Source organism: Alligator mississippiensis, chromosome 6, assembly GCF_030867095.1.
Source record: "Alligator mississippiensis isolate rAllMis1 chromosome 6, rAllMis1, whole genome shotgun sequence".
NCBI classification, from domain to species: Eukaryota; Metazoa; Chordata; order Crocodylia; family Alligatoridae; genus Alligator; species Alligator mississippiensis.
Window position 1 is genome coordinate 47,430,216 of NC_081829.1, and position 13,312 is coordinate 47,443,527.

The window sequence follows — 13,312 nt, forward strand, 5'->3', positions numbered from 1 at the left end:
TTTGCATTACAAGACAGTGGAAAAGTTGATTACATTTCTGTGTGTGCAATGGTAGTCACAGGGGTGTCATAGATATACAAATGGGAGGAAAAGCAGGTTGCTTGATAGTGAAAGGGAATGGGATGTGTCCACAAGACAATCTAGTAAGTTGCAGCCCATGTTCTCTTGGAAAAATCACAGCTCTTGTAGGGAGATTGACACACAACAGTGTACATGCTGCTATAGCAATACATACTGTTACCTTGGACTGTGGACTTCAAAAATAAGCACTTGTGCTCTCCTGGATGGGTGGTTGCCCTGCAAACTCCCTCAGGTGACCAGGAGAAATGAGTATTGTACCAGTAAGTGTCATAAATTAGACAAAATATGCATTACTTTATTCATTATCCATTATGATTATCCAGGAGGATCACTTTTGTTTTCATTAATGTGTCAGGAATAAAATTGTTTGTAAGTAGTATCTTTCATGCACTTTATGTGAAACAGAATAAAAATGCCTCCGGTGTTATCCTATACTGTAACTTGTTGCACAGAACATGCCCCAGAGTAAAAGATGCACCTTGGTTTTGAAAGGCAGAATGAAAAAAAAAATTCCTTGTAGTATGTAACTGAGTAGCAGCAGCTGATGAGCTGAACCTGCACATTGTTCTTTTTCCTGTGCTTCCTTACAGATTTTATTTTAATGTTTGCCTGGTATGTGGCAGAACCTGTTCTTAGTATATTTGTCACATATAATGTGCACTACAATTTCAAGTGGCTTTTTTTTTTTTAAAAGGTGTGTGCTATATGTGAGGAAATAAGGTAGATGATGTGTAATATGCTACATTAGTCAAATAGTTCTTATTTTAACACTGTTCTTTCAGGCTTGGAGGGAGGGTGGGGGTCAGCCCTTGGCTCTGGGTCGTGGCTTTGGGTGGTAGAGGGGCTGGCTGGGGCATGTAGGTAGTACTGTATGGGGTTAGGTGGCAGGCTGCCCCTGCACTTAGCACCCTTGTACCCCAACTAGCTCTGGTCACAGTTTACATGTGCATTGAGGCAGTATAAATTACTCTGCTCTAGTATAGTACTTGTCCCAGACACTACTACCCTATGACAGAGTTATTAATTTACAATGCCCCAATACAGGCACACGTGTAGGCAGTGACACTTACTGCAGAGCTAATTAGTCAACTTTGCAGTAAAGCGTACACGTAGATGTAGCATGCACAGGTACCGATGCATGCTACATTGGTCCCAGTCAACTCATCTTGGGAAAACATGCCAGATAATGTCTATTCCCACTAGGAAGTTTAGGGCATGATATCATACATAGTAATTGTCTTGGCTTCTGTTACTCAATCACTTTCTATTCGATATTCTGAAGGCATAATTCTAATGGGGATAACAAAATTGCTAAAAACCACGTAGCTGAAGAGTTTTAACACAATTTATTTTATGCTTAAATAATCAACTAGATCATCCAGTGTTTGTTGTTTTCATACATATGTCATTAGAGCTATTATCAATGAATGCTGTTTTCATATGAATATAATCAACAAATTAAAAGATTTCACCAAACCCAAATAAAAATGTCCTTTAAAACACAGCAGCCTTAACAACCTAATATTACTCTGCTAGAATGATTACAGATGATTGGCTTACTGAAAGATTCTACATCTTATAGCCAGTACACAATACAGTAATAATTTTACAGCGTGCTGCCAGTCTATTAGCTAATAATTTCTCTTCAGTTCATTTTAAAATATCCAAAACTTGTGCTCCTTAGAGCACCAACCCACCTCTAAAGCTGCAAGCATTACCCCAGTATAAAGCAAGAACAGATAGCACACCCCCCGTAATGCATCTACTGTATATGTTATGTTTTTAGATCATTTCATTGAAAAATTGGCAACAGCAACAAATATTAGATGAAGGGCTTTGTGTTTACAGATAAAATCGTATTTTTCATGTTGCAGTATAGTGTTTGCAAAACTGGAAAAGACTTAATCAAAATAAGGTGAAACACATGCATCAAAATATTAGTACTCTGAAGAAAAATTTTCACAGAACTACAGAATTCCTCATTTAGGGAATCATTTAAATTTTGCAGCAGATTTTAAAGATTTTTTTAAAATCAAGCTAGCATTTTGCATATACAAACATTATAATTGATAATATACAAGAATCTGTGAAGATACACTCAGAATATCCCTGTAGGTGTAGCTATTTGAGACACTTGTTATGTTCAATGCAGTCACAATATTCTGTTTGTGATCTAAGAGGCAGTGCCTTATCAACACTTATTTTATTTTCTGTTAGAATTTATACAGTGTTATTTATTTACAGCAAAACTACTGATGTTTAAAAAAGAAACAAATAGTGTTTTATACCCTGACAGTTTGGGTCCAAGAAAAATAAGGCGAGCTGTTGTGGATTTAGTAATTTTAGTGTCTTTTTGTGGTTTAATCATTTCATCTTCTTATGTCCCCACTGGCCACAGGAATTTATTCCTTTTGTGATGACAACAAATTGCTTGAAATAAGCTGTTAACAGTGTGGCATCTTGTATATACACTGCATTGTTACTTGCACGCTCTCCAGTCCTGCAAATGAAAGTGAATGTCCATGCTCTGTAAATTAGCTCATGCTAAAGTAATCGTTTTTTTGTTTGTTTTTTTCATTTAGTGGGGTTTTTTGCATAAAAACCATGCGGTTAATGTGTGGAAGCAGCAAACACACGCACACTTTATCAGTGAATGTTTAATTCCTGTTGATTTTTCTTCCATGACTGTTTCTCTAAAATACTGGCAGTAAAAGCACACAGTCCTGTGGGGAAAAAAGGTAGTAGAAAATGATTTCAGAATATCTCATCAAGGTCAATTTCAAATTTTTCTTTTACAATGTGAAAAAATTTAAATTAATATTACAATATTCTCTGATAAAAAGATAAATCTAGATATACAATATATAAAAAGATAAATTAGTTAAGTACCCAGTATGATGGCAAACGTCAGCAAATGTCTCTACTCCTGATGAATTGGCATTTAAAAGCATTTGGAACACATTACATTTAATTACAGATGGAAACAACAGCTTTTCAAACATGGCTCTAAGAATGATGCACTGACTTTGCCTGAAAGACAGTGCAACTCTAATAATCCTTGTTTTTTTGTATAAGTGGTCATCTACATTCTGTTTCTGATCCTGCATTCCCTGCATATTCAAATCTCCCACTGACTAGGAAACCACTGATTTAATAGAATAGGGAATGCAGCATCACAGCTTTATTGAGGCTATGTGCAAAGCACATCATTAGTTTAGGAATTTCCTCCATTGATTTATGCCATATATTTCTCATTGGCCACTTAGCTTAATTTGGTAAGCAAGAATAGAATGGGTAAAAGAGGAAATATAACTCATACTCTCGTTTTTTGAAAATGGTCAAACTCCTGCATGCAGTAATTGCAACTGTTAGGGCTGTGCGAAGCTTTGGTCACTGATTCGATTTGGAGGAGATTCAGCCTGATTTGGCAGCCGAATCTCCGAATCTGAATCGAATCGACCCATTATTCTCTCTGTATTGAACCAGAAGCCTCTGATTAGATTCAGAGAGATTCAATGATTTGGCCATAGACATAGCTTTTATATTTTTTTTTCTATGTACCTCGAGGTACCAGGCGCAGCTTATGAACACTGAGATGGTGAGGTGGATGAAGCATCCCAAGGGAGCTTGGGGGGGTCCCCAGCACGCTCGGTGGCAGACCCGGAAGTGGACCAGTAGCACTTCTGGTCCACTTCTGGGTCTACCGCAGAACACATGGGAGACCCTCCCCTGCCCCTTGGCTCGGTGACTGGTGCCTCCTGGGTTTGGGGGAGCACCCGGGGTCCCCCCCACAGCCAATTTTCGAGCCAGAGGGGGTGTGAGGGAAGTCCCCCACACACTCGGCAGCAGACTTGGAAGTGGTAGCAGTAGTAGTGCCGGGGCAGCAGTACCTTCAGGGGCAGCAGTAGTGCCAAACCACTACTCAGAGCCTGGCTGGAAGCCAGAGCATAGCTCTATCCAGCCAGGGTCCAGTTTTGGGTGGCGCATGGTGTGGCCACACATACCACACCATTTTTAGTGGTAGTTTATTTTTATTTTTTTTTGACACCGAGATCTCCTGGTGCCAAACCCCCCCCGCTGTGATGCAAATTAGCAGCATGGCACATAGATGCACATGAACACATTTGGTTTGCAGCATCTCAAATGGCTTTGAGATGCCACATGCCGCGTGTGTGCACTTGTGGGGGCGCACCCAGTGGGGCTATCTATACGCTAAAAATTTAGCATATACTACTCTGAACAGTAGCCAGAGTACTCAGAACATCACAGGATTGAGTCACAACTTTGGTATGTTCTAGTCACTGCAAAGGACTGGGGATTCACTGTGTGAATTATCTAGAATGACATCAATATCAGTTTTACAGATGCTGTTCATCTGTTTCCTCTCTTTTCAGTCCCTAAAGTCTGTCCTTCATAAGGCTATGTAGGAAAAAGAACTAATTGTGAGGCATAAATTAAAAGATTAAAAAAAGAACCAAACCCAAACAAAATTAAAGAGTGTGTAACAGGGAACCCTAGCCCTGTTACCAGAAGGCAGGTCGGTCCCTTTAAGACCAGAACTTTTTGGGTGCATCGTGCTGGCCAGGTGGGGGTTAAAAGCTGAGCACAGCCAGCTAGTCAGGTGACTGGAAGAGGGCAGGCCAGAACTATAAAAACCCTGGGCTGGCGGCAGTAAGGGCCAGGAGCAAAAGGGGGAAGGAGTGCATATAAGAGCTCCACAGAGAGGCTTGGTGAGCGGTCCAGCTGCTGCAGTAGGGGAACTACTGAGGACTCTCAGAGAAGTGGCAGCAGTTGCAGAAGAAGGACCGTAGCAGATGGTGGGGAGCAGAAGCACAAACTCCTGAGAAAACGTAAGCTGGCATGCTGCCTTCTTTAATTATATTTTTGGTGGTGGTTATAACCCATGGACAGACTGTTTATAACTTTTGTCTGATTAACAACCAGTGGCTTGGGTGAGGCTACTGGGGAAGGAGGAGGCCTCATTGGGGGCCCACTACAGCATGGGGATCTCGGTGCCAGAGAGGGCACAGTATTTAGGGTGCACAGACCCTGGTGCCAGAGAGGGTGCAGTCATAAAAGGCCAAAGTGGCCTGGTGCACGTGTGTGGGGTTTTTTTTCCGTTTTTTTTTTTTTTTTTTGGACAGGGACACTGGAGGTTCGAGGCCGCAGCCCAGCTTTGAACTTGCAGCCTCCTGGCTGTTGGGCCAGTGGACAGGCTTCTGGGCTGGGGAGGCTGGGCTCTAGATTGGGGCAAAAAGGAGGGCCACAAGCCCCAAGATCATAGAGCTAGAGCCTTGGAGTCAAACCCTATCTGGTGGGTTTAGATGGGAAGGCCTAGTTAGAGAAAGACAGGGGTCAAGGCCAATGGTGGCAGAGAACCCCAACATACAAAATACAGTAAGCAGTCTCCCCCTTACAAGAACACTGGTATAATATTTCCATCAAGACATGGCAGGAGAGTAGAAAGCGGGACACGAGAAACCTTAAGGGGACTTCAAGGGTGCCCCACATAGGTTGCAGATAACGCAAAAGATGGCGCTGGGGCGGGCGAGCTGTTACAGAGTAAAATAACCTTATAAAGCAAACACATAACAAGGAAGGAATAACTGTACCAAACAGCAATAACCTGGAGACTGACCTTTCTTACATTTACAATCGTATCTGCTAGGTTGCTAGACAAAATAATTGCACTGGCTGTAAAAGAAGCAAGCAGAAGTGTAATGATATCTTATTCTAAAGCTGGTTTAACTTTTGTTTTTGAAGATACCATAAACAGCTAGCTGCTGTTTCATTATAACTATAAAGTTTGGCCAATAAAATCCACAGGAAACATTTCAGTAAGGATTATTTGTTAGCAAATATTTACACTTGTTACTGGATTTTATTTTACAAAGACATTGATTTCATGACAAATCTTAGATCTGACTCTGGGAGAAGTGCTTCATTTAGTGCACACTATTTACATTTACTTGTATACAAGTAACTTACTACTAATATCCATATCTGACTAAACAGAAATGTTGTGGATTATGAACTGCATGCATCTTGAAACTCCACTCCCATATATGTTTGCAATATTTTTTTTTAAAAACATTTTGTAATAAGGTTAGGCCCTGGTCCTCCATAAACTTTATCTTGTGCTTAACTTGAAACACAATGAGGTAGCCAAGTCCAACTTAATGTGTGTGAAGTTAATGTAATTCATACATGTTTGCATGCTGTAGGCTGTACAGTGGACTTCTCAGCCTAAGAATTGGGCAAGTGGGAGAAAACACTTCATGTGCTCACTGGTTCACAAACACTGTGTTTGCTCCAGACTGCAAATTAATCAACTCCAGGTGCATTAATCAACTGACCGTTCAGTGTTCTGCTGTTATGAGTAACTCTTCTTCTCCACATGTCTGACTTCTTTCTTTGTCTTAACCTTATAACCTTCTCCCTGCTTTAATAAAGAGGGATAAATATCAACACATTAGGCAGAAAGGGTTTGTAATGATAAACCTGCTTCTAAACAGGTCCCATGTAGCTGTAATAGGATAAGTAAAAAACAGTTGGATCACATTAACACTTCATTTCAAAGACGCACACAACCTACAGCCTTTACCACACTGAGCTGCTAAAAGCACAGGCTTGAATTATTATCTAAAATATACAATAAACTGGAAAATACAAGTCTAAATTTTCAAAAATATCAATCCTTTGAGGTATCTCTTACTAGGTGCCCACCATGAAATTTCTAGGGATGACCTTCTGCACTTGTGATGGATTTGTGCATGCTGATCACTCACGGAAAAAAGTTGAACCACTAGGTGTCGCAGGTGGGCACCCAGATTAAGCCAACATTTTTGAAGATTTAGGCCTTTGTGGTTATGATATCTCACAACAACTGTGCTTTAGAGTGAGTAGGTTAGTAATGGAAGAAAGGGCATGGATGGAGAAGCCAGCAAAAAAGTCCACCAAAGCACAGCAGAAGAAATAAACTCTAGGGAAGTGACAAGTAGTGCAGGTTTCAGTCTTGCATTTTAAAAGAGCAGGCCTAAAGGGAAGTTATTTCAAATTAATTTAAAATAATTCAATATTCTTCTACAAATTAATGCCTCAGTTCACATCAGATTGAGGTATATGTTGCATGGGCTATCAGTGGAATTTATTCTTGTGGGTGATTTTATGTCAACGTGTGCATAACTGTAGCTTCTAACTATTTTATTTCAAAGGAAATTACAAGTCCATTTTTAATACCTAAACAGAATCCTGTTGTTTGAGAGGATTAAAGAACTGAGAAGGGGATGGAAGGATAGTCAGGCAGACTGACCAGTCTAAACCCTGCGCAAAGGCAGTCGTTCCTGAGCCTTTTGAGTCAAATCTGAAATTGTGATTTCTCTTTTTCCTTTCCTCTTTCCTTGTGGTACTTTCGGGGGGGGAGAAAAGTTCCCTTGACATCAGTGATAATTTTAAAACTGACACATGGCTTGGGTAGCCTGCAGCTTCACTAGCATCTCTAAAGTAAAGCCTATATTTGAGAATGTAGAGACAGTTACAGCCTCCCAAGAGGAGTGTGCTATTTTTTTTCAAAGGTGCATTATATCTTCTTCTGTGCTTGCTGTCATCTCTTCTGGATGGGAGAATGTGTATCTGTATACAGGGGTGTAGGTTGTAGTTGTGTTGGTCTAAGGACATAGGTTCTTTGGGTGCATCTGATATCTTTTATTAAACCAACTTAAATAGTCGGAAAACAATTACTAAGCAAGCTTTTGTGTATCTTTTTAAGTACATGTAGGGGTAGGGAATAAGCCTGCCTTTCTGTCTCTGAGCCATTATAGGATGATGCATACCTCATTGGGAATATAGAGAGAGCAGTTCTTAAGCTCCAAGGAGTGCAAGGATTACAGTTGTAAGTGGCTCCTGTATCATTTGTTCGGGAGGGCCAAAGCACTTCTAGCCCTGCTTTCCTTATACAGCTGCAGAGAAGCTGGCACAAAATGGTCCCTAGGAAGGACTTGGATTTTGGCTGCCAAGGACAAACATTCTTTCCTGACATTCCCTGGCTGGTTCCCCTTTACAACACCACAAACCGCATGCCCTGCATGTTAAAACGTACTTCACACTGCAAATTTGCAGCATGGAGGCAAAAGTTTCTACTAGGAAATTCCAGTAGCCACCCCCCCAAAACCACCACCAGAAAGAGCAGTGCAGCACACACCACAGGAGCATGTGTTGGCAGGCACAGAGGCATGATCCCCACCAGGAGACACTTTGGCTGCTGGCCAGAGGATCTCCCCATCCTCTAGTTCAGCTCTGCTGGGAGCCAGAAGAAGCAGGGAAGTGGCAGTTGCCCCTGAAGTGGGGCATTTTGTTCTGCACCAAAGTGCACATGTAGGAGCGTGTGCAGTGGCAAAATGTACTGGCACAAATTTGTGCTGCTACTTTTTTTTGCTGCTGCAAGCGCATCCCCCTATATCTGGGGACATGCCCCTTTTGTGCAAACTATTCTAATTCAAAAACATTCACAGCACACTGGCTCCTGCAATCATTTAGTCACTTAAGTAGTCCTACAGGTGACTACTTAGGTAAGTGGCTGAAGGATCAGGCCTCCCCTTGGATATGTTTTGAACTTTATTGGGTATCTGGTGGAGGATAAAGATCCTGGAAGGTAAATAAAAATACATATATGGAAATACTTGGTTTGGGGGTTGGGAACAAAGAAGAGTGTTCAGACCCAGTCCTTATATTTTAAACTTTAATATTTAAAATAAGCAAACCCTTATACTTTGGGTGAAAAGGATTGTCACTAATGATGAACTAAAAAGAACCTTCTTTGAAAATAAACCCCATCATCAAATGTTACAAAGGTAACACCATGTCCTATCTTCATCCAGATGCACAACTTGTCAACAAAGCAAGCACTAAACTTTGCCAAGGCTTGATGTTAAATTGCAAATTTCCAGCCCTTCAGCAGCATTTTTTAGCTAGTTACCACAACCCTCATTCTCTACTGTTATTTCCTGGTAGTCTCCAACCAATTACCATTGCACCAACTCTCTTCTCATGCGGGATAACAACACGTCTTACTACTTTCCGGGTTACCTGTGGGAAGTAATACATGAAAAGAATCGATATTTTTTTTTTTTCCCGATTCTAAAAAGAGAAAGCATGTTAAGAGTAGTTACTTGAATACAAAGACTCATAATAGTGAGGCAATTTGTGATTACTTTTCTTGTGATGACGTTGCCTTCTTCATCAGTAAATTGTTCTTCCGTTACAGATTCACCGGGAATGTTTTTAGCTTCCTCACCCTAGAGAACGTGTTATAAGATTAGCAAAATAACCTATATTCTGCATATTGGTTTCCACACCACTACAAGCAACAAACTCATGCTAAATTGATTTAGATCAAACAAATAAATGTGAAAGGTTTTTTGTTTTGTTTTTTAAATGTGTCAAGACCAATGCATTTTAGTACACAAAACATACCCTTAAACCATTTACTTGATTTCCAGCATGTTTTTCTTCTGAGCTAATCGATGCACCAAACTTCTTAACCAACACATAAGTAATCTTTAGCAGTGTTAGAATGCAGCTCTGCCTGAGTTGGATGCAGGAACTCACAATAATGTAACATGTAATAGACATTCTTTAGCAAGCAGCTTTTAAGAGATCAAATGCTAACCATATATACATGAAGTTCTACAATCAAAATGATGAGATTTGAGATTTAAAAAAAAGAAAACTGTCCTTTGACCAATTAACTTCAAAGCCTAATGATTTCATACAAGAAGAAAAACTTCCTGCCTTTTATAAAATGGAGTGAATAAATTAAACTAGTTTTGAAATGGTAGTTTCAAAACCATTGGTAGTTTCCCATGGAAGTGGGAAATGGTAGTTTCAAACTACTGCTATGATATCATCTGACAGATTGGAAAAGCAACACAAGCACTACCTTCATGACTTATTGAAATCAACAGGAGTCCTCTCATTGAACTAAATAACTTTTGATCAGGCTTGATGCTTCTGAGTAACGTAGCGTTTAAGTCTTTACCTATCCTAGATGTTTCTGCAGATGTGCATATAATCATTTACTTGTGCAAATAGGTAACTACGACGGACACCGAGAGATAGCTAGCTCTAGCTCTTCGTGCTTTTTTTATCCATACATGTCCAAGTGCTTTACAAATTAAGTTGATATTACTATCCCCATTTTGCAGATGAGGAAACTGAGGTACAGGGGAGAAATTACTTTCCTAAGATCACCTAGAAAACCAATAAATGCACAAATATCTATTTATTCACACTTATTAATGCAGATTCATATACAAACAACTACTGTCAACAAACATCCAGCATACCCACTTACACACTACATTAATATCTGTATACTGAGCCAGCTCAATGAGACTAATATATTTTATTCTTTTCATATACATGCCTCAAAAGATTGAAAAAGGGGGCAGAGGGGGAGGGGGAGCACTGAATATGGCCTGAAGGTCAACAAACTAGGGCTCTGTCAAGCCAAGATTTTAAGACTGAAAATGTCCTTTCTCACTCTAGCAGAGGGGGTGTGTGGAGCAGAAGCAAGGCAGATGCCTGCAGAGACTGCCAAGATGCAGCCAGGGAGCAGAGGGGAGGGGCCAGCCTTGCTGTGGAGCAGAGAGCCCCACCCAGCCCAGAGAACATGCCGGGATGCTGGGGGAGTCTAATTTTTAATTTAAACCAGCAAGGGGTCTGGGACAGACATTGCATGAACTACTTTGAGCCAAATCTGTTAAGTCTGATACTACATTCAACCAGGTTTGTCTCAAACTGGTTTCAGCCATTTTCAAACTGGTTTATGTAGTTTATCTGTTCTGTTACAGGTTTAAACCAGTTTCTGATCAATTAAACCAGTTTCTGTGTAATGTCTGTCCCTAGCCTTTAAGGCTGTGGGCCAGATTAACCCACTTCAGGTGGTCATGTAAACATGACCTAGCTGCTGCCACCACTTTCTCCTTTGGCACAGGGAAAGTATCCCCAGTGCTGCTTTTCCCTGTGGGAGGACAGGAAAAATCACTCGCATTTGGCCGTCTTCTGCACAGTAGGCAGGAGAAAGCAGATGCTGCCAAAGTCTCCTTGCTCTAAACCTCTGTATCTGTGGGCTGGATCTGTCCCTCAGGACTTCATAGGTGAAAAACAACTTCTTGAATTGCATTCAGGAATGAACTGGAAGCTGGTACATGTCTTAGAACACAGATGTAAGTTTCTCTCTATGTTAAGCTTGTCTAAGTAAATAGGCAGCCATATTCTGCATGAGTAGTGCATCTTGTGGTGTAGCTCCATGAGGAGACCATTTCAATAGTCCAGTCTCTAAATGACTGTGAAGAGTTCGTCTTCTGAAAGAAGAAATCAAACACCTGGCTACACTTAAATTATAAGCTGCACAATGAATGTGAGAAATGCAGATGTGTGGGCACTCTGCTTTCCCCTTACCTAACAACTTTTTAAAATAAATTTGTGACAACTAATGCGATCAACTTGAAAACCCATCGTATAGACAGAAGATATATACTAAAAGAAAACTCAGCTTCAGGAGGTACAAAATATTTGAATTTTCAATTATTTACATGCTCCTTTAAATGCTACTTAAGCATACATGCGACTCCTGAGCAATTGCTGTTGATAAAGTCCACCTTGTAGATTTCCCTTGCTCATGAGCAGTTAAAACGCATTACAGCTGGGCTTACAAATTATAGGAGAAACATCTAATTGCACAGATATTATAACCACACAGGGTTAGTAAGAAAAGGATACTTATCATATTTACCCAAATCCAAGATGACTTCAAATTTAAGATGACCCCCTCAACAACAATCAGATTTTAGATATGGAAAATAAGTTTGTTACAATTTTTCATGTCTAAAATCTAATTATTGGAGGGCTGTCCAAAATTTGTCCCCACACTGCTGCAGCAGAAAAAGATGCAACAGCAGGTAGGGAGGCAGTGGGGGAGTCAAGCAGCCTACCACTTGCCCTCCTGAGCTTGCCCCCACCCCCAGTGCCTGCCTCCCCCTGCAGCATCTGTGCTGTCTTAGTACCTGCCCTCCACTAGTGCCTGCTTCCCTCAGCATGGCACACCCTACTGCCTGACCCCTCTGCCCACTGCCACTGCCTGCATGGTCTGGTCTGAGGCATGGAGCATATGCTGGCTCTGGCCCCTGCCTGGCCAGGCAGCAATGGTTGCAGTGATGGCAGCTGTGACCCTGGCTGTGGCCCAGGAACTGGAGATGGAACTGCCAAAATGACTGCTGTGTGGCCAGGCAGGGATCAGAGCCAGCAAGTGCTCCATGCCCTGCGCTGGAACAGGCAGGTGGTGGGGGCTGGAGAAGAGGCAGTGCAATGGGCAAGTGCGGGGGGGAGGAAAGAGGCAGGAAAGAGGCTGCAGCCCTGACTCTGACCTCATGCCTGGGTCAGAAGCAGAACCACAGCAGCTGCCTGCCCTCCTCCTCATACTCAAATGCAAGATGAGGGATGTCCCCCCCTACACTGAATGGAGAAAAAAAATTTTGTTTTGGATCTAAGTAAATACAGTACTAAAAAAATACTTACTCACTGGCACTTTTGCCTCACTTCTCTATGATAATGACCTAGCTAGAGTACAGTCCCTCAAAGCCTGTTTTGCTCTGGAGATCCAGACACTGACTTACAAAACCCCCAACAATTCTTTATACTTATTTACAGATTATAGATGTTCCCAGGAACTTACAGATAAATGGGTTTGTACGGTCAGTGCTCCAGTAACATGTCAAACTTCAGCTCTTGGTTCTGTAGAGCTTTCGTTTTCATTTACTACCTGCTTTCTACATAGAAGAGGAATGGTACAATTTAATTCCAGTCTTATCTAATATTTTTAAAGGCAGAGGTAAAGGATGCCATTGGATCTCAACACAGACCCCACGGAGCAAACTGGAATTAAAAAGCAGAAGGAATAAGGTGTAATGAAAAGTATTTAACTTGCAAAAAGCAAGTGCTCTGTGGCAACAAGAGCTGCAAGAAACATCAAATACTCTTTTTCCATTAGTCAAAGCCTCTGTTAACATCTAGTCCCTTCACTCAAACTTCTCATACTTGTGGTAAGTGGATAGCAACTATGCCTCTCTTTTTTTCTTGTGATCTCAAGTGCCTATGACAATATTGAAAGAGATTAAAGGCTTTCATTAAGGTCATTTTCATTAGTGGGTTCTGCCTAATTGGGACATCCTCA

At 41.1% G+C, this 13,312-nt stretch overlaps 1 protein-coding gene across 8 annotated transcripts in view; it reads right to left on the reverse strand.

The window, feature by feature from the left end:
• Positions 1 to 1,408: 1,408 nt before the first annotated feature.
• ANK3 (ankyrin 3) overlaps positions 1,409 to 13,312 on the reverse strand; it is a 731,099-nt gene continuing 719,195 nt past the window's right edge. For 4 of the 8 annotated variants that reach the window (XM_059729849.1, XM_019496683.2, XM_019496682.2 and 1 more), the window contains 2 exons: positions 9,291 to 9,374; positions 6,530 to 9,165 (listed from right to left, as the gene is read on the reverse strand). In XM_059729849.1, the coding sequence (XP_059585832.1) occupies positions 9,064 to 9,165; positions 9,291 to 9,374 (186 nt within the window). In that variant the 3' untranslated portion in view covers positions 6,530 to 9,063. The other 4 variants (XM_059729852.1, XM_059729851.1, XM_019496685.2 and 1 more) reach the window with 2 other exon arrangements.